This window comes from Acipenser ruthenus, chromosome 50, assembly GCF_902713425.1.
Source record: "Acipenser ruthenus chromosome 50, fAciRut3.2 maternal haplotype, whole genome shotgun sequence".
Lineage (NCBI taxonomy): Eukaryota > Metazoa > Chordata > Actinopteri > Acipenseriformes > Acipenseridae > Acipenser > Acipenser ruthenus.
This window is the reverse complement of record NC_081238.1, coordinates 5205242-5228076: the sequence shown is the minus strand read 5'-3', so window position 1 is coordinate 5228076 and position 22835 is coordinate 5205242. Positions and strand designations below refer to the sequence as shown.

The window sequence follows — 22835 nt, the reverse complement described above, 5'->3', positions numbered from 1 at the left end:
ATTGATTTCAGTGCACCAGTGATTTAGTCCACATCAAGTGGACTAAAATGCGGACTAGAAAATCCTGCATATCTGTACTAACTTAATCCTGATTGCAGCGCACCAAGCCGATGATCTCGGAAATTGGCTGAAATGATTGGAACAAGTTAGACCGATAATGGGGACTAACCTACAGCTACGGCCAAAAGCTTTGCATCCCCCGTAGAATTAACACATTTTGCTTCATAAAGTCGAATGAAACCCGGGAATAACATTAGTTAACATATTGAATTACACACTGCTTTGTAGTTTTCCCATATACTTAAAAACTGACAAATTCAAAAATGTGACATTTCGAAATCAAACGTGAAACACTGTACTACTGTTATAGGCTACCGGTAGACTTGTGCGATTTCATTTTGTAGTTTCTTTGATTACATGATGTTAAATAAAACAATCAAAATTATGTTCATATAGTTGTTGTTTTTTTTAAATTGTCTCAATCCTGTAATTCAAGGTAATGCTAAACTTTTGGCCACAGCTGTATAAACCCTTGTTCTGTATCTTGCATCGCTGGTATTAGAAAACTATTCTGTCTTATTCCATTTCAGCTTCTTAGGTACTTGTGTCAACCATCCAGACACGTGATGATTTTAAACACTGCTTGTTTATAATGCCACACCCAACACACAGTGTGAACATTTGTAAAAACACACTGTCATTACCTCAGCCTGAACAGGCCTAACATAACCACATAGTCGTTCCTACGACCACCCTTCCTCATGGAATCACTCCTTTTTTATTACCCAGAGTTCTTGCCGGTGCCGAGCCTCTGGTTTCCAGGAACTAGGGGACTTGTAGTTTTTTAGATGGCGGACATTTTATAAAGCTGACATTTACATTATAAACTTTTTTTTCCAACTTCCTTACATTCAACAGTTCTACATATTAGTACATTATTATTTTTACATTGTAGCAAATTACTTTTAAAGAACAATGTTAATATCCCCAGCTATTTCCATTGTCCTTAGTAAACTAATGTGATCCATCTGTGTCTCCATCCATTTGTGCTTTCTTCCATATGATGATGCAGATATCCTTCTGTCTGTCTGGAATTAAATGGGGAGAAATTCATATTCAGAGGCAAATACTTACTAGGTCACTACATTGCATATTGCAAAAGGCATGATTTCACCTGGGAGAAGTCTGATGACTTGTCAAAGGCTGTCATACCAGTAAACTCAGAATTCAAGATATGCCCTCATGCTGTGTTCTACACAAAGGATTCATGTGTTTAGCCAGTACAGCATTCCCATTTCCATTCAATGCAGATCTGGGGTCAATTACAACTGTAATGGGGTATTTCTTCAGGTAATTGTTTAATTAGTCCAAGGTTTCTTTCACCCATTGTTTAAAATTATTGAATGATTTTGTTATTGTGATTTCCATTACACGAGAGTAGATGTTAAAACTTCATGCTGATTTGAACTCGGCTCTCGCCAAGATAAGCACCAACTAAGACGTAGCTTTACAGTAAACTAATGTGATCCATATGTGTCTCCATCCATTTACGTTTCCTTCCATATGATGATGTAGATATCCTTCTGTCTGGTGTTAATGGCTGAAGTGTAATGCTGGCTCCAGGGATCAGCGTATTGCCTCCCTAGCGCATCAGCACACACAACGGCTGTGATGCTGGCTCCAGGGATCAGCTTATTGCCTCCCCGGTGCATCAGCACACACAACGGCTGCGATGCTGGCTCCGGGGATCAACCACAGTGCGGTCTCCCCAGAGCATCAGCATGACAACCGTCTGTATTGCGCTAAGTAGGGTACATCTCTGGGGTCTTCAAGTGGGCACCTTCCATCCGCGGTGTTTCGTCGACTAGCCCACGACATCTCAAGAGGGCTCGATGGTGATTCTGGCTTCCCAGCATCACCCCCCTCCGTCCCCCACTCAACTCAGCCCAGCTTACTTACCCATACATCAGCGTTTCTTTCTTTCTATTGTGCTTGAGATCCCCAGCCAGAATCTTTCCATCTCAACCACAACCAGTTGCTGCTCCTCTCTGCTGCTTCAGATAAGTTATTCACCGTGTGACGCAACTCTTGGCCACTGAATCCGATGTCTCTGAGAAACCGGGTTATAGAGTGTGCCACAAATCCTCGACAACCCACCTCCACTGGGTAAACCCCGACTCTCCATCCTCGCTGTTCCGCTTCAGTGACTAGTTAGCACACCGCAGCTTCTTCCTCTCATACGTCTCATCTACAGCATCCTCCCATGGCACTGTTAACTCTACCAGATGAACAAGGCGTGCTGATCCAGACCACAAAACAATATCTGGTCGAAGGTTAGTGGTGGCAATCTCAAGTGGAAAAATAAGCCATTGACCAACATCTGCCAGCATTTTCCAGTCTTTAGCAGCTTCCAGTTGTCCTGGGCGAGAATTGGTTTTAACACCTTTTCTTGGTAGTTGCTCTCCTGTCATCCATAAACAAGTGTTTTACACAACAAATGCACCACCACCTCCACCTAGTTTAAATAAAGCAATAAAGACAGGCACGTAACAATAATGGAAAAGGTCTGTTTAACCCACTGTTGCTTAAAGCAGTAATTCATGTAGGAGTTTCAAGGTACCAGTCCTACTTGCATCACTGCTTCAAGCAACACAAAGGCAACCTTAAAATGTGTTATTCAGTGACAGATAACACTTTAAAATAAGTGTCTGTTCATGATTATTTCATGTGTATTAAGTGAAATGTTATCAAGTCATGAAAAGTATGTCAATTACATTGGAATTACAGTTATTTTAAAATGTTACCCTTTTGTTGTTTAAGTGCTGTGATACCCACTTTAATTTCTTTAAACCCAGATGCCTAAATTTCCAAATGTTCTCAAAGAAGACATTGTGAGAGTAGAGAGGGCTGGGACGATCGCTGTTCCTTCAAACACGATTTGGAATGAACTGAGTGAGCAGCTTGATTGTAAAATATCTTACAAAGCTTTATTTACATTTGTCAAACAGACATAATGTGTAGCAAGAATTGGGGTTGGACTGTGTGGAGAGCAAGCAAATTAAAAGAGGCAGAATATGAAAGCGATGAGAGTGCCCCTAGCTGTAGTTCAGTGCAGAGTGGGCAACTAGAAAAAAGTCTGAAACATTTAATGTTTCCTTATCACCAGAAAAATGGAAAGAAATCATGCCAGAAAGTGTAGCTTACCAGTGTAAGGACAGCAGGTATGTCAAAGGGCGTGAATATAATGTCCTAAGACGGGGTGCGTGACTCATGTTATTAATGAGGCAATATGGTACGAAACAAAACATCCTTGTACGTGGATATTTAAGAGAGCCAAGGTTTTTCCTTCAGTTACAAATAACTACTTGGAAATGTGTGGTTACTGTAAGGAATGCAAAGGGAAGCTCTTTATCCACTGTGAGAATGAAGCAAATGTAAATGAACCACTGATACTGAAGTGTGAATTGCAAAACACAGATGAAACTCTTCACTCGGGAAAGTATAAAAGAAGACTCTCAGGAGATCAGCGTTTCCATGGTTCCACTGAGTTGTGTGAAGGCAACAAATAAGCATGTACCTGGCATACCTCAGAGGCTGAGACTTATGGATGTTGGTGATCCAGATCAAAGTCATTTACATAATTTGTCAGTGTTGCGCAAGACTAAGCAGGAACGAAGTGACAGAGAGGTTTTTAATAAAGATCCTCTTATCTCTGTTCAGTATATGAAATACTCCACTCCCTACTATGGTAGTATTTATGATTTTGATTGGACAAATTATTTACTCATTGGACTAAATCACAAATGCATGTATACAAGACACAGTCCAAAATACACTCTTCTGTTGTAGGTTTTGATGCTACAGGCTCCCTTGTGAAAAAATTGAAACGACCTCAAGGTATGTCTGGGCACATATTTTTGTATGAAGGAGTGTTAATACCAGGTGACAAAGATAATGCAATGAAGGTTCCAGTAGTTCAGATGTTGTCAGAGAGGCATGACATCAATGCAATATCATCTTGGCTCATGGAATGGATACGGGTGGGAGCCTTACTAGGGGGTATTGTGAGATTTGAAGACACATTAATCAGTGTTTTGGTGTGTTATTGGGGAAAGAGTCTTTAAAATGACCACCTTGCTTTATCAGAGTAGACTGCTCTAAGGCAATTGTTGTTGTAGCTTTAAGTGAAGCAGATGGCAATGATGAAGTGGGAAAGCCAGTCATTTCTGAGAAATGCAAGATCTGTCTGAAAAAAAGAATAGCTGATGGATATGTAGCTTTGCCTCATTATGATTTCCAAGAAGATGTTGTGGGAGACCAAGAGCCAAGCTGTACCATTGATGCATGCCCAACAGCATTGAAAGAATGGGTAACAGAAATATGTGAGGAATGCAAGTTGCTTGTTGTGGATAGTGGTGTCAGAGATAATCTGCATTTTCTACCTGAGATTGTTCCTCATATCACAAGGCTTTCTTGCTATCTCCCACTCTGGACCGACATAATGGTTCCACTATTCAAAACTGAACATCACTGCAAGCTCAGCCAGTGTCAAAGCAGATTTCAAGAATTTGAAGCACTGTCCTCAAACATGAAACTTTGCCTATGAGAGCAGACAGGTTCCTTATTAACCACTTGGCATCCATAGAAGGAAACATGAGGGTATCCGTGGCAACTCATGATGCTTCTCAAAGCTGTGAGAATGCTGTTTTCAGTGAAAACTCCTGTGAGTTGCAGATCTCCTACTCCCTAGAAGATGAGTGCAGAACAGTTATTATTATTATTATTATTATTATTATTATTATTATTATTATTATTATTATTAATTTCTTAGCAGACGCCCTTATCCAGGGCGACTTACAATCGTAAGCAAATACATTTCAAGTGTTACAATACAAGTAATACAATAAGAGCAAGAAATACAATCATTTTTGTTCAAGTGTGACAAACCACAATTCAATAATACAGCAGATAATAGTGATAGTTACATCAGGATATGATTAAATAGTGATAGTTACATCAGGATATGATTAAGTACAAAATACTACAGGTTAAACACTTGGCAGATTACAGTATTCTGAAGTACAGGATTAAATGCAGTAAAATAGGGGGCAGATAAGAGCAAAATAAAGCACATTTAAATGAAGGGTGATAGTGTCCCAGGATACAACAGAGGAGTTCTACAGGTGCTGTTTGAAGAGGTGAGTCTTAAGGAGGCGCCGGAATGTGGTCAGGGACTGGGCAGTCCTGACATCTGTAGGAAGGTTGTTCCACCACTGCAGAGCAAGGGTGGAGAAGGAGTGGGCTGTGGAGGCAGGGGAGCGTAGCGGAGGTAGAGCCAGTCTTCTAGTGCAGGCGGAGCGGAGAGGTCGAGTGGGGGTGTAGGGAGAGATGAGGGTCTGGAGGTAGCTGAGTGCAGTCTGGTCAAGGCATCTGTAGGCTAGTACAAGAGTCTTGAACTGGATGCGAGCGGTGATCGGGAGCCAGTGGAGCAAGCGGAGTAACGGAGTAGCGTGGGCGAAGCGAGGCAGAGAGAACACCAGGCGGGCAGCAGAGTTCTGGATGAGCTGGAGCAGACGGGTGGCGGATGCAGGGAGGCCAGCCAGGAGGGAGTTGCAGTAGTCTAGGCGAGAGTACCAGGGCCTGGACCAGGAGCTGGGTAGCATAGTTGGTGAGGAAGGGTCGGATTCTTCGGATGTTGCTCAGGAAGAATCGGCAAGTGCGTGCCAGAGTGGAGATGTGCTGGGAATAAGAGAGGCAGGGGTCCAGAGTGACTCCAAGGTTCATGTGCAGACTTCTGAAAAATTGCAAGAAGTTGAAAAAAATAATAATGAAATGGTGTATCCATCAAATGACAGCTGTATAGAAAATTGGAGAGGACTTGCTGTTCCACCAAAAAAAGAAAATCATCATATCTATTCCCTTGTACTGAGAGGCTGCACAAAGATTCATCTGTTTCTGGGAAAAAGGCTAAAGGAGGTCTGATGAGGAATGGCAACAGCAGAGACTTGCTCCCTGTAAAGGTGTGTAGAGACACTGTGAGTGTAGTAAATACCTGTGCCTTTGATGCATTCTGTCAATGCCTTTGCTGTGCTTTCTGCGATAGTTGGTCTTACAGCAACTATGTCAACCAGGCCGCAGATACAGTTGAAATATTTCAACTAGTGAAGAATATGGCTCAAAGGGGTGTGCAGAAAGATGTCTATGTTCTCAGAGCAAAAATGCTGAGGGACATCTTTGGTGCTGTTGAAATAGACAGGTTTACAGTAGGTTAGATCTGAATGTCATATTAGTGTGGTAGCAAAGAGTCAATGATCGTCAACACCTTGCCCTGGGCATGATGGAGCTTCATGTAATGTCACGTTAGTGTCCATAAATGCAGATACACTGAAGGCAAGAGGAGAGACAGGGCTAGCAGAGGCAGTTAAGCAAGGAATTAAACCAGGCCAATCCAAATGTCTTGAAAAAGTTCAGGGTGTTGAGAATATCTCTGTGGAAATGCAATTATTTGACCACTCTATTTCAGAGAACATGCTGTGAAATGGGACTGTAACCCACACCTTGACAACTGGACAGCATCTTTGTATTGATACTGACATGGGATATTGCTCGAGCAATGAACAGAAAGACAGCAACCCTATTGAAAGTGTCTTTGAATGTCGACTTTCAGAGTTTTCACACAACATGGAATTAAATGGGGAGACATTCATATTCAGAGGCAAATACTTACTAGGTCACTACATTGCATATTGCAAAAGGCATGATTTCACCTGGGAGAAGTCTGATGACTTGTCAAAGGCTGTCATACCAGTAAACTCAGAATTCAAGATATGCCCTCATGCTGTGTTCTACACAAAGGATTAATGTGTTTTGCCAGTACAGCATTCCCATTTCCATTCAATGCAGATCTGGGGTCAATTACAACTGTAATGGGGTATTTCTTCAGGTAATTGTTTAATTAGTCCAAGGTTTCTTTCACCCATTGTTTAAAATTATTGAATGATTTTGTTATTGTGAAAAATACATGTTTTTTCTAGTTATATATTTTGACTGAAAAGTTTGTTTATATTTTCATTCAGAGTTGTCCAAACATTATTAAAGTCTACATTTTTGACATGGTAGCATTCACAAAGCTGTTTTGTCGAGTTACTTTCAAATACAGTCAACTGTCCGATTTTTTTTAAATAAAAGCAATGAATAAAAAAAACCCTCAAAACAAAAGATACAACTCAGAAAGCGTACCTGCAAAGACTGAAACAAACACAAACAGCTCACCAGATCTGTCCCTGGGCGTCACTCTCCTGTACAAACAAACACAAACAGCTCACCCGATCTGTCCCTGTGTCACTCTCCTGTACAAACAAACACAAACAGCTCACCAGATCTGTCCCTGGGCGTCACTCTCCTGTACAAATAAACACTTTCTTTAAAAATATTCTCCTCAGAAAAAAGAAAAATAATAAAACAAAGTCGTAGATTTCTAACACATTAAATATAAAGTCTTTCATTTACAGCTAAATGCTGTCCTCTAGTGTTCATTATTGTTATATTGTTCTCTTTGTACACATCATCTTAGTGAGACACTTTCCTTATGAGTCAGTTTAGATAGTCGTTTTATCTGTATTGTCATAGCCAGCTGAGAGTAAGCAAGCCCTTTCTTACACGAATAATCCAGCCATCCGTGCGTCAGTGCCGAAATGTAAATAATAATCTTAATTATTAGTATTTCACCAGCATTTCTGTTTAACTTAAGATAAGTACTTTTACGTAATATTTAAGTTTAAAGATTGTAAACATAGCATAGTAAGGTCATTCATATTCAATCTGCCAACCACAATGTTTCCTTAATTTACTTAATTCCTTGTTTATTGGCACAAACAGGGTTTACAGTAATCGTTGTTTCTTGTTTATTACAGACCACGGATACTATGATTACACGGATAATATCAGAACACTGATATATAACACGGATAATATCATCTCCTTGTTGGTGATTCTAAACGTGGATTGTTTTCTTGATGCACATTCTGAATAAACGCACACGTTCTGGAAGTACCTGTCTCCCCGTGTCTACTCATCTGACCGTCATTCCTATCCTTGGGCATCTGTTCAACTTCACCAAACGAACTAGTCTAGCCTAAAGAGGTCCCTGTCCTCTGTTACAAAAATAGGGGGAGGGGAGGGGAGAAGGGAGGGGGGAGAGGAGAGAGGGGGAGGGGAGAGGAGAGGGGAGAGGGGAGGAGAGGGGAAGGGAGGGGAGAAGGGAGGGGGGAGGAGAGAGGGGGAGGGGAGAGGGGAGGAGAGGGGAAGGGAGAGGGGAAGGGAGAGGAGAGGGGAGGGGAGGGGAGGGGAGAAGGGAGGGGGGAGAGGAGAGGGGAAGGGAGAGGGGAGAGGAAGGGAGAGGGGAGGGGGAAGGGAGAGGGGAGGGGGAGGGGGAGGGGGAGGGGATGGGGAGGGGAGGGGGAGCGTGAAGGGAAGGGAAGGGAAGGGAAGGGAGAGGGGAAGACAAGACAAGACGACGACTTTACGGAGCTGTGTCTGTTGCCTGGTTTAGTTCGCAGCGCAGTCTGAGGAAGATTCTAAATCTGTGCCGCTGGACAGCAGGGAGGAATACTGTCCTGGATAAAGAATAGGATACAATAATACAGTTTAAGACAAACTAAATAAAAGCATGGGGTAGAAATAGCAGAGGTTACTGCCTGGAAGTTTACTCGTAAAGAATGACCTTTCTGCGACCCTGTGCTGTATTTACCAAAAACAAGTTCACACACACACAGTGAACCTTCCAGACTAACGAAAAGAAAGCGATAAAACTGCGCCCATGTCTCGCCATTTTGGATCTGTTTGTGACAACGGCGCTCGACTTAAATTAACCTAATATAATTCTAAAAAACATTATCAGGGGTATGCCGTTAGTGTTTGAACATTTCGTTTTAAAGAAGAGGACGGGAAATAGCAACATCGATACACAAAACACAGATCATATATCAGCGAAAAACTCGCTGCATCAGCACTGCTGCCTTCGGTCACAGCGCTTTGGTTGATGAAGGGCTATACCAACTCTGGCATGGCGAGGGGGGGGGGGGGCTACTTGAATTTAAATTGTATTCGCTAGAAAAGCTATATGAGCTACAAACAGCTCGTTTACGATGTCAAAATTTGAAACTATTGGTGTTTTTTTTTTAATTAGAAGATCTCTGGTGTCCCAATTCCCTTTGCGGTCCATATTTGATGAATTGCCAAACCGCACAGAACAGTTTTTATTTTGCGATTGGTATATTCCTCGTTCCGCAGCGCCTCCCCCGTTCTGTGGGAGACAGACCCGTTCAGACACGGAGGGAGACGAGAGGTTATAGAAGGTAAGCAATCCTCTATTGAGTTGTAAAATATGTTTTAAAACTTACAGAAATCTGTTATATTGTATTACTTTGAAAGGGCCGGGTTGTTGTGTACAACAACCCGGCCCTTTCAAAGTAAGCGGCGTGGCTGTGTCAGCGCGTTTGTTTTTATTAATCCCCACCCCATCCCCCGTTGCAGGATTTTCAGACACATTTGGCTTAAAAGCATCTAGCTGGTAAATATTCTTTGGCGGTCTGGCTATTTTATTTGTGTCGTGCATGTTGTTTTTCTGTTATTTCGAGTATGAGGTCATGACCAGCGCAGAACTTCAGTCCCCACAATGCCGTGTAATAATAAGCAGCGGTGAGAAACACTGCAGATTAAATGGGATTGGATTTACATTGCATGCACGTTTGTTTGATAACAATAAGATATTTGCATTATCATACAATACGTGTAATATATATATATATATATATATATATATATATATATATATATATATATATATATATATTAACACATAATTGATACGGCTTCAATATTGATGAGACACCGCGGTACCCTGGTCTCAACGAAAGTGTCCTGGCCATTACAAATCACTTTGGATGTTCCATTGTGCTGCACCCTGGCCTCTCTCGTTCATATTACGTCATAATTCCTGGTTTCCGCTAAACAAAAATGTATACGTGTGCCGAGGGACACTCGCGGTTAAAACATAAACAAAGTACTACTCGTCAGACACGTCAACAAAAACTAGAAAAAGCACTGCAGAGATTCGGCAACTCGGCATCTTCTCACAGAAAACAGGAGACGAGCTAAAAAAAGAACTGCCGCAAGTTCAAGTGAGGCCACACAAGCCCGCATACTGCAGGTCTTCCTTAGTAAAGCAACAACACGATAACTGAGGTGGTTTGTAAATAGTTTCCAGTGATTAAAAATGGAAAAGGCTACATTCCTAGTGTTTGATTTGTATTTATTTTTTGTCTAGTTATGATTACCTGCTTGTTCTCTTGAGTTTGTGTCAACACGTTGTTTACAGTTTTCAAAATGTTTAGGTGATTTTTTTTTTTTTTGTTTATTTACTAGCATTACATCACAGTCAGTGTGACAATCAAAAAACACACATCCGGCTGTGATTACATTTTTTAGTAGTTTTGCTTTACATATTTGGACCAATGCCAGAAATAAACAATTCGACAAAGATGGCAAATTTCCACTCAGCTATTGAGAAATCGATGCTACATTTTTATAAAAAGATGAAACATTTTAACAAATATACCTGCACATAGAAATAAATTGCATGATACACATGATTAGTCACTTATACAAAATAATGCATTTATTAATGTTATTTTAATATTTGTTTACAAAGGGGGCTAAGGTAAAGTTACATTTCTAAATGCTGGGAACTGCACATTATTATTTTTGTGGTAAAAGTATTAAAATAAAATTACACATTCTTTTGTATTTGTGACTAATCATGCGTTTACCGTGCCATTCCTTTTTTTATGTGCAATTATACTTATGTTGAAATGTGTTATCCTCTATGATTCAATTATAATAAATAAACAAAAAATACAGTCTAGGATACTAATTAATTTAATGGTATGTTATATTAAAAACTTACAATCAGTTGCTATATTTTATAATGTTATGGTAACAAATTTAAAGCAAAGATTGCGATCAGCCACAGACAGTGGTCTGCTTGGGCCTCAATTTAAAAGCCAATCCAAACCCGACCCGAGCCCCCGACCTTTTAAATTTTTGCATACCCAATCTGACCCAACCTGGCCCAACCTGACCCAATCTGACCCAACCTGGCCATCTGCACAAATATATTCCAAGCATACACTTTTAAAACTAAGTACCTTCCGTGTAGAGTATTCCTGGTTTCCATGTAACACGCAAGTAAATAAAGAAAAAAAAAACTCTTAATGAATCCGATCTCATTTACTTCCTTTCCTAGTAATCCAACACTGCATGATTTAAAAGAAGACAACAGGCATCTTCAAAACTTTGTTACCATAAATAGCCACACTAAAGATGATCTTGTAAATTTACATAATCGTTTTGGACAAGCCTGTATCATGTCAAACCGCTGAATTAACATTCTACAACAAATATTACACCACGACTATGGCTTTTAAAACAGCTACAGGCTGAACACATCCCTTTTCAGTGTGCCGCTGCAGAGGTGAACTTCTCGTATGCTTGCTGTAATATTTTGTAAGATTTGCATTGTACAAAGCCACATGGGCTTTTATTATCTGGGGGACGGACCGTATCTCAGCTGCTCATTTTCATAAATTTTTCAATATTTTTTGGGGTATGTGGCAGTGCGCCACCGTGGGGTGCGTTAATCATTTACTATTATTATTATTCATTCATGGTTTGACGTAATCATCTTTGGGGGGGGGGGGGGGGGTAGGTGGCCCATAGCCACTTCCTATCAGTGGCACTGGGTGGGATGCATGGAACTGTTCATGTTTTTCCAGCCGGCCTCGCGCTGGTAGCTGTTGAGCACCCACGAACGAGGCCTCCGGCCAAATTTGTCATTCACTCGGGCCCTGAGCGCCCATCACAGTTCATTAAATCATCTGCAATTGCAAGCAATAAATCATTCATTCATTGCGGATTCTCCGTGCTGAATACCGCATTCCTTCAAATTTAAGATGCAGACTAATTTTAACACCTTCAATTTGAGGAAAAAATAAAACTTAAAATAAATATTATTATTATTATTATTATTATTATTATTATTATTATTATTATTATTAGTTTATTTAGCAGACTCCTTTATCCAAGGCGACTTACAGAGACTAGGGTGTGTGAACTATGCATCAGCTGCAGAGTCACTTACAACTACGACTCACCCGAAAGACGGACCACAAGGATGTTAAGTGACTTGCTCAGGGTCACACAATGAGTCAGTGGCTGAGGTGGGATTTGAATTGGGACCTCCTGGTTACAAGCTCTTTTTCTTTAACCACTGGACCACACAGTCTTCTATAATATGCATTTACAAAGTTACAACCTCAATTATGCTGTTGTATTGTACAAAACTGACTGGCCACAGAGCTTGTTTAGTGCTGCGCACTGTAGAATACTTCAGATGGCATCTCTATCGTACACACACCACCACTCACTCACGGCATCACACATCCTGGCAACAGCAAGCACGACACAACACTCCACGGCATCAGGCAACATGTAACCCAGCAACCACAACTGCACTGAATATTGCTTGGCATGTCGAAAAATACGGGGGTCTGATCAGCATTTCCGATCTGTCCAGCTGGTACTGTTTGTTAGAAATGCTGGAATGGTAAACGTTTCTCTTGGAATTCCTCTGCAAGCTTGGTTTGTTTTTTCTCAGCAGTGTCACGTTGCTGCTTGTGTATTCAGGCACACGTCTTTGTCGTCTTTTCTTGTCAGTCAGTCACGTTGCTGTTTGTGTATTGGGGTAGTCATGTCTTTTGGCGACTTTAATACACACATCATGATACTGCACTCGATTTTAAGACATTTTAAAAATACGTTCTGTAGAACAGTAATCATGTTTTTATAGTTTAAATAAAAATACACATTGTTTATGTACACGTAATTGATGCTGCTTGTGATATATACAGTAATCTTGCATTGCAGCAGCACCTTTTTGCGGCCAATAAAAAACTGCAGCTGACTGAGGCAAAACAAAGCTTTGTTTAACAGTCACAGTTCCAAACAGGTTAGCAGCCATTTTACTAAAAATTAAACTAATAGGAACTTACGCTTGTCAAGTGACCCCAGAGATTGGTTATACCTCCATGATACGAGACGCTTGCATTCAATTTTTTTTTTGATCGTCTGGGCATTTAACAAAGGAATTAAGCAGAGGGGTTTCGAGACATTTCTTTCAATACAGCTTACGCTATACAACGTATTGCCATGGAGATGGAAAATGAAGGTTTGCCTCTAGATAACACGAGCAGGGGGACGGTGCTGAGTTTTTTTTTTAATTAAAATTATTAGTGTTCTCGCATATTTTGTATGTTTCAAACATATTCTTCCACAGCACTTCTCTTACACTGTTTTGTACACAAGGTATTCAGTACATATTTCAGTGAAGCACTGCAACCGCACCGCCCCAGTGCTTTGAACATAAGAACATAAGAAAGTTTACAAACGAGAGGAGGCCATTCAGCCTCCTAAAGTGCCTCCTATTTTCTGTTCTGTATGCGCCTTTATCTAATCTCCATTTGTGACTACTGGTCCTTGTTTCTTTTTTCAGGTCAAAGTCCCCTGGGTCGACATTGTCTATACCTTTTAGGATTTTGAATGTTTGAATCAGATCGCCGCGTAGTCTTCTTTGTTCAAGACTGAATAGATTCAATTCTTTTAGCCTGTCTGCATAAGACATGCCTTTTAAACCCGGGATAATTCTGGTTGCTCTTCTTTGCACTCTTTCTAGAGCAGCAATATCCTTTTTGTAACGAGGTGACCAGAACTGAACACAATATTCTAGGTGAGGTCTTACTAATGCATTGTAGAGTTTTAACATTACTTCCCTTGATTTAAATTCAACACTTCTCACAATATATCCAAGCATCTTGTTAGCCTTTTTTATAGCTTCCCCACATTGTCTAGATGAAGACATTTCTGAGTCAACATAAACTCCTAGGTCTTTTTCATAGTTCCCTTCTTCAATTTCACTATCTCCCATATGATATTTATAATTATTATTATTATTATTTATTTCTTAGCAGACGACCTTATCCAGGGCGACTTACAATCGTAAGCAAAAACATTTCAAGCGTTACAAGTAATACAATAACTTTTGTTCAAGTAAAGTACAAGTTTGACAAACCACAATTCAATAATACAGCAGGTAATAGTGATAGTTACATCAGGATATGATTAAATAGTGATAGTTTCATCAGGATGTGATTAAATACAAAGTACTACAGGTTAAAAACTTGGCAGATTACAGTATTCTGAAGTACAGGATTAAATGCAGTAAAATAATGAACATTTTTATTGCCCGCATGCAATACTTTACACTTTTCTCTATTAAATTTCATTTGCCATGTGTCTGCCCAATTTTGAATGCGGTCTAGATCATTTTGAATGACCTTTGCTGCTTCAACAGTGTCTGCCACTCCTCCTATTTTTGTGTCGTCTGCAAATTTAACGAGTTTGCTTACTATATCAGAGTCTAAATCATTAATGTAGATTAGGAATAGCAGAGGACCTAATAATGATCCCTGTGGTACACCACTGGTTACCTCACTCCATTTCGAGGTTTCTCCTCTAATCAGTACTTTCTGTTTTCTACATGTTAACCACTCCCTAATCCATGTGCATGCATTTCCTTGAATCCCTACTGCGTTCAGTTTGAGAATTAATCTTTTATGCGGGACTTTGTCAAAAGCTTTCTGGAAATCTAAATAGACCATGTCATATGCTTTGCAGTTGTCCATTTTCAATGTTGCATCCTCAAAAAAGTCAAGTAGGTTAGTTAGACATGATCTCCCTTTCCTAAAACCATGCTGGCTGTCTCCCAGGATATTGTTACCATATAGGTCTTGTACAGTTGCAGAGCTAGATAAGGTTTTACAATGCATTATATTTTACAAAAATCAACCTCTGAAATGGCAAAGGCAGACCAGGGTTAAGAGATTGGAAACATTATTGCCTTGTTTGAGGTACAGTTATGTTTCAGTATAAAAATAAAGAAACAACACACAAGTTATCAAGTAAAATGTTTATTTTTTTATTTGAAAAAAAGCATATTACAAATAAAACTGATATTAAGAATTTTATATGGGAGAGAGGGAGATAAAAAAAAAAAAACCCTTCCATATTGTGCTGTATTTATTTATCTTCAAAACTACCCTGCAGTTGAAGTGCTGGGCTGGGGCTCCTCCAGACCACTCTCCTCCTCCTCCTCATCCTCCTGCAGCAGCTCTTCATCAAGGAGGTCCGCCTCCAATTGTATCATGACAAGCCCTGTAGTCATGGCAATGACCCACACTTTAAAAAAACAAAATTGCTGGTTGGACGGGTGAGATATGACATGTTTTGTCATCGTAACAAAAGTTACGAAATTACAGTGCATTGGCAGCAAAGGGTTAAAGTTAATAGATAGAAAATGCCAGTTGGAGTGAACCCTCCCTTTTATATTAAGTAATTCACAGTACAGGTTAGATCTGCTTTTTTTCACAGTCTACCAGGTTCCTGTGACCCCGCCTCCTTGTTTCCTCAGAACTGGTTAATATGGGGATTCTTACACTTGATTGACACTCATTCAGGGAGTATTCATCACCAGTGTAAGAACTGTATCAGTACAATTAGAATTGTTTTCATCTAAACAAAGTGCTTTTTTATTGTGTTTCGCAGTCCTAGAAGCCCACTTCAGTAAGATCATGTTAACATGATCCCAGTCCTGAACGGGTTAAAGAAAAAGCCACGTTTGTGTATAAACTGGTTTTCTAGCCTTCTTAATATGTGTGAAATCATTTTAAAATATACTTTCAATGAAGTGTATATTTGTTGCCTTTTACTAGTTTTATTCAGCTGGTTCAAATTAAAACATTGATGGAGACCTCAATGGAAAGTCACAAAGTGATTTGTAGTATTGCTATATGAATGAAACACGTTTTTATGGTAACCACACTTTTATTTTGATACAGGATATCTGGTACTACACAAGGTTAATATACATGTTAGGGCAGCAGTGTGGAGTAGTGGTCAGGGCTCTGGACTCTTGACCGGAGGGCCATTGGTTCAATCCCAGGTGGGGGACACTGCTGCTGTACCCTTAAGCAAGGTACTTTACCTAGATTGCTCCTGTAAAAACCCAACTGTATAAATGGGTAATTGTAAGTCAGTAAGAAATAAATAATAATAACATATCGGTTTGCAAGCCTTGCTTTCAGATAGTGTTACACTTCCTTGCTCACCTGGGGGATGAAATTGTCCCCTCCCCTGAACGGCTTCTTTCACAGTAACTTAAACTGTATTCTTGTAATCTCATACTACTGAAACAAAGCAAATAATATGTGAATTATAAAAAAAAATTCCATTCTCTTTGAACTAAACTAACACAATTGAACACATTTTCAGATTCGGAGTGGCTGCTAACGGCTTCATCTGAAGAGAAGAAAGGATACATTCACTGCAGCTCTCCCAGCAGAGAAAAGTGCTAACGACTCCCTCTGGAAGAGAACAAAGAAAGGCAAACCACGCACAGCTGACACCCGGGGAGGGGGGTGACGTGTTGGGGGAGTGCTCTCGTGCCTGGAACTGCGAGAGAGGGGTTTAAATATGCAGAGCAGACTAGTCTAGTCTACACAGATTACCTGTCGCTGACAGTTTGAGCTGCCTGTTTACCCTGGAGAGAAGAACCGAGACGATCAGAGCGAGTGACTAGAGCCGTGCTGCAGATCCTACTGACAATACCTGAAGTAAGTTTCTCCTTTTTTTATTCATCTTTTAAATCAGCTTGATACTCTCCTTTTATTGTCCAATTGTAACTGATTGTGTCAAACAGTTAATATGCTACTTGGCAGGATTGTAATTGTGTGGAATGCTTTGTTTATTATGAATGTATGTTTTAAATGAATTAGTAACAGTAAATATGTCACAGGTACTGTAAGATCTTAGTTTGTAACACAAGCAAGTTAGATTTGTGACATGTAACGTTTGTCAATTACAGTTTTATTCCTGATGCACCTCCAGATGTTGGTTTTAGGGCTCTGTGAACAGAATAATTCTACCCATTTCAATAATTCCACCCAATACATTAAATGCATTATTAAATTCACAAGCAGAAGTATTTATCCTAATCATTGGTCTTTGTGGTTGTTTGATTGAAATTATAAAAGCAACTAAAGGAAATACTTTCTTGAAATTAAAGATGACATAGAGAATAGATAACAATACTTAATTTCATTTTCTGTTTTCAGGACTGCCTTATCTTGGTGGAAGCCAAGGAGGAAATATGGAGTCTGTTTACATTAAACAGGAGGAGGGTCTGGAATTGTTTCCTCTCCACATTAAAGAAGAGACTGAACTGCAGCTTGTCCACATTAAAGAAGAAGAGACTGAACTGGAGCCTGTCCACATTAAACAAGAGACTGAACTGGAGCCTGTCCACATTAAAGAAGAGACTGAACTGCAGCCTGTCCACATTAAACAAGAGACTGAACTGGAGCCTGTCCACATGAAAGAGGAAGAGACTGAATTGGAGCCATTCTACATTAAAGTAGTGACTGAACTGGAGCCTGTCCACATTAAAGAGGAGGAGACTGAACTCGAACCTGTCCCCATTAAAGAGGAGTCTATTGACTTGTTTAAGGATTCAGAAAACATATCCCGGCCAAAGATATCACATCAATGTAGTGAATGTGGAAAGATATTCAGTCAGTTAGGAGACCTAAAAAGACACCAACAAATTCACACTGGAGAAAAGCTGTATCACTGTATCGAATGCGGGAAGAGATTCAGTCGGTTAGGAAGCCTAAAAACACACCAGCGAATTCACACTGGAGAGAAGCCGTATCACTGTAATGAATGTGGAGAGAGCTTCAGTCAGTTAGGAAACCTAAAAACACACCAGCGAATTCACACTGGAGAGAAGCCGTATCACTGTTTTGAATGTGGAGAGAGCTTCAGACGGTTAGGACACCTAAAACAACACCAGCAAATTCACAGTGGAGAGAAGCTGTATCACTGTTGTGAATGTAATAAGAGTTTCAGAGGGTCAGGAGACCTAAAAAGACACCAGATAATTCACACTGGAGAGAAGCCGTATCACTGTACGGAATGTGGTAAGAGCTTCAGAGATTTAGGCAATCTAAAAAAACACCAGCGAATTCACACAGGAGAGAAGCCGTATCGCTGCACTGACTGTGGGGAGAGTTTCAGAGAATCTGGAACACTAAACAGACACCAGCGAATTCACACTGGAGAGAAGCCGTATTACTGTACTGAATGTGGGGACAGTTTCAGAGAGTCAGGAAAACTAAAAACACACCAGCGAATTCACACAGGAGAGAGGCCGTATCACTGTACTCATTGTGGGGAGCGTTTCAGAGAGTCAGGAAACCTAAAAACACACCAACGAATTCACACTGGAGAGAAGCCGTATCACTGCAATGACTGTGGGGAGAGCTTCAATCGGTTAGGAAACCTAAAAACACACCAGCGAATTCACACTGGAGAGAAGCCGTATCACTGTACAAATTGTGGCAAGACATTTGCTTTCTCCAGTCAAGTAAAGAAGCATAAATGCCAGTTTTGAAAATACAGATGAAACTGCGTTTACATGGCCACTAATATTCCAGTAGTATTCGGAATACTGAATAATCCGAATATATATTCCACCATGTAAATACCCTATTCGGAATATGAAGAGGAATCTTCCACCTTTGCATATTCGGAATATTTGAGGTGGCATATTCCACTAGTATGCAGAATACTAGTGGAATATAAAGAGATGTGAACGGCATATTCAGACTGTGAAGCGCAATCCACAACAGACACGCACAATAACAGATACTCAGCAGTAAACATGACGGCACATGCGAGAAAATGCAGCACCTTTTGGTGTGATGCAGAGACATCACTTTTTATTAAGGATTTAAAAGTTGTAAAACAGCTTGATGGCAAGAAACAGAGATGTGCAGACGTGTTTAAAAGGATGGTGGAAAAAACATGAAGGGGATTTGAGAGAACTGTGGATCAAGTTTGTTATCGATGTAAAGTTTTAGAAGCACAATACTACAGAAATGGGGCGAATCGATCATTTTTTCCTTACTTCAACCTTATGAATAACTGTGGCAGTGGTGAGTGGTGAGTGGTTACAGGTGTGTGCAGTGCAGAATGGATACAAAACAGACAGACAATGATTTCCAGGTACAAGGGTGTTTATTGATTATACAATGTCCAGAGCCTTAGGGCAAACACCTGTAAATAATAAATGATGAAAGTGATACAGCGGTGTGTATCACTGCGTTTGTAATCCTCGGGTTTGACCCGAAACCATAAAACACAGTCCAGGTTCTTTCCTCACCCACACGTAACACAGAACACAAACACAGTGTTTATTTTAGTGCGTGAAACTAGTGTTCGTGGTGAAAAGTGCGTTTGTGAAACAGAGAAATTCTGGTGTTGCTGCTGCTCCGGATAGTGTAAGTAGTCTTTACAAACAAAAAACAAACAGTTTTTACTAGACAAAACAAACAAACACAACACTCACATTTCCTTTTTTCAGCGGTCTCCTTCTAGGTTGTTCTAACCATTTACAAAGGAACAGATCACTTACACTACAACCCCTATTTATACCCTCACTCATGACCCCTAGGTTAACGAGCGCATCCGCTCCTCCAATCTTCAGATACCACGCCGTTTACCATCCGAGTCATTGAGTTTGGGTACCGTAGCTCCACCCCCTACCTAAATTACCAACTTCCACCTACCCTAAGGAATAAATTGTCATGCCATTTAGTTCAGGGTACTCTGTTCCTTTTACCCAGCATCCTCACAGGTCAGGAGGGAGATCTAACACCTAGAATCATTCGATCTCTGTCACAATGACATACTGGGTAATCACCCTTTGTCTTCACCGACCCGGTGTAGCATGCGAAAGTGCATCCTGTGAGAGAGAGCACCCCTTCAGCACAGCAGTGTGCCTTTAACATGTCCATGTCATGCGATGTAAGGGAAGAAAAGGGGAAAAAAACTTGAGTTTAACATTTTAAAACTAGAAGAAAGATGCACATGTTGCACGTTTTCCTCTGCATGCTTTTCTCACATCTGTACTTTTGCTGTTGGTGTGTTTATTCACACAACGTTTTACTCATTACAAAATTGACGATAAGTGTATAAAAAACTAGATGTTGTATTCAAGTGTAGCACTGTATATAACTAGGAAGTAGCAAAAATTATAAAACAAAAAGAAAAAATGTATTCATGATGTAAGGGGTGCACTATCTCATGGGGTGCACTTTCACACTGGCGTGGTGCGGACATGGGGTTTGAAGAAGAAAGTTACCCTGACCAGCTGATTGACGAGACTGAAGGAATATAATTCATCAGTATGTCATCACATACATATTATCGATTTATTGATTTATTGATTTATTTTTCAAAATTTCTAAAGTGCCACTCACCAGTAGTTATTGGGGCGCTGTATAGATACAGTATAAAATGCTGTTACAATTTGAGTACAAAAGAATATACAGAAAGCGAATATCAATACATGCTAGATCTGCAAATGTACATCTAAATTTAAAATGGCATTGTGGCCGGGCAGAAAAGCTCTGCATGCAATTAGAGGGGGCGGGGCAGAAATCTGCATGTAATTAGAGGGGACGGGGCAAAGCCCTGCATGTAATTGGAGGGGGCGGGACAAAGCTCTGCATGTAATTAGAGGGGGCGGGGCAAAGCCCTGCATGTAAATACTTATTTTAGAACAGGTGAATTTCTGGGTTTAGTTAAAAGGAAATGTTTTATTTGGGAATGGGTGATTGAATGTGTTATGATTTAAATGTATTTTGTGTTTATTTAAAACAAGTGTTATCTTTGTTAATGCTTGGTTTGGATGTGGTCTGGCAGGGGCGATTGTTAGCAGTTCGTCCCTGCCAGACATCTCGTGAAAATGTGTGGTCGTATTAATTATAAACAGAGTTGCTGTCGACCACGCAAATATTAAAAACCCTGTGCAGAAGGTGACCATCTCCAGATTAGCATTAAATGAATCAATGAATTAATCTAGAGATGGACACCGGTATAAAAACCTGCAGCTTTTGTTGTTCAGGGTAGGTGTTCAGAGGAGGAACGTGTGTGGATAGAGATGTGAATCTAAATCAAAAGTAAAGAAAGAGAACAATTGCTATTCGTGCTGGGAAGCACCAGCACAGGACTTGTTTGTGTCAGTTTTTGTTCGTGACCTGTTTGTGTTTAAATATTTATTTTGGCTCTGTGTGTTTTTGTCAAACCTTTTTATTTTTTTGTGAATAAAAACGGCGCACAAGCGTTTCACCCGAGTACCTGCCTGTGTGTTCTCTGTCAGCTTTCTGGTCTGGGGAGTCAACACTCGGCTACCCTGTCACAAGCATACATTTATACATAAATACGATAACAGAAATTCAATCTTTGAAAAAGCAAGTATGCATGTGATGACAGAATTGGGTATAGACGGAAAGATTCTGGTTGGGGATCTCAAGCGCAATACAAAGAAAGAAACGCTGATGTACGGGTAAGTGTGCTGATGCGCTAGGGAGGCAAAATAAGACTCACCCCTTGCACCAGCATTACACTTCAGCCACCAACACCAGGCAGAAGGATATCTACATCATTATATGGAAGGAAACGCAAATGGATGGAGACACAGATGGATCACATTAGTTTACTGTAAAGCTACATTTTACTTGGTGCTTAACATCTACTCTCATGTAATGGAAATCATATTATTATTATTATTATTATTTATTTCTTAGCAGACGCCCTTATCCAGGGCGACTTACAATCGCAAGCAAATACAAATACATTCAAGTGTTACAATATAAGTCATACAATAAGAACAAGAAATACAATAATTCTCAAGTGTGACAAACCACAATTCAATAATACAGCAGATAATAGTGAAAGTTACATCAGGATATGATTAAGTAGTGATAGTTACATCAGGATATGATTAAGTACAAAATACTACAGATTAAACACTTGGGAGATTACAATATTCTGAGGTACAGGATTAAATGCAGTAAAATAGGGGGCAGATAAGAGCAAAATAAAGCATATTTAAATGAAGGGTGATAGTGTCCCAGGATACAACAGAGGAGTTCTACAGGTGCTGTTTGAAGAGGTGAGTCTTAAGGAGGCGCCGGAATGTGGTCAGGGACTGGGCAGTCCTGACATCTGTAGGAAGGTCGTTCCACCACTGCGGAGCAAGGGTGGAGAAGGAGCGGGCTCGGGAGGCAGGGGAGCGTAGCGGAGGTAGAGCCAGTCTTCTAGTGCAGGCGGAGCGGAGAGGTCGAGTGGGGGTGTAGGGAGAGATGAGGGTCTGGAGGTAGCTGGGTGCAGTCTGATCAAGGCATCTGTAGGCTAGTACAAGAGTCTTGAACTGGATGCGAGCGGTGATCGGGAGCCAGTGGAGCGAGCGGAGTAGTGGAGTAGCGTGGGCGAAGCGAGGTAGAGAGAACACCAGGCGAGCAGCAGAGTTCTGGATGAGCTGGAGCGGACGGGTGGCGGACGCAGGGAGGCCAGCCAGGAGGGAGTTGCAGTAGTCTAGGCGGGAGAGTACCAGGGCCTGGACCAGGAGCTGGGTAGCATAGTTGGTGAGGAAGGGTCGGATTCTTCGGATGTTGCTCAGGAAGAATCTGCAAGTGCGTGCCAGAGTGGAGATGTGCTGGGAATAAGAGAGGCAGGGGTCCAGGGTGACTCCAAGGTTTTTAGCTGAGGAAGAGGGAGAGAGTGTGGTAGATTCCAGAGGAACAGAGATAGAGAGATCA

General features: G+C 40.7%; 1 protein-coding gene across 1 annotated transcript; it reads left to right on the top strand.

Moving 5' to 3' along the window:
* The first annotated feature begins 9117 nt into the window (after window positions 1–9117).
* On the top strand, window positions 9118–21788 carry LOC117407810 (zinc finger protein 883-like). The gene is made up of 3 exons (XM_059015418.1): window positions 9118–9356; window positions 16444–16784; window positions 17286–21788. Exon 3 carries the CDS (start codon window positions 17321–17323, stop codon window positions 18620–18622), a length of 1302 nt encoding a protein of 433 aa, XP_058871401.1. The 5' UTR covers window positions 9118–9356; window positions 16444–16784; window positions 17286–17320; the 3' UTR covers window positions 18623–21788.
* The last annotated feature ends 1047 nt before the right edge of the window (window positions 21789–22835 follow it).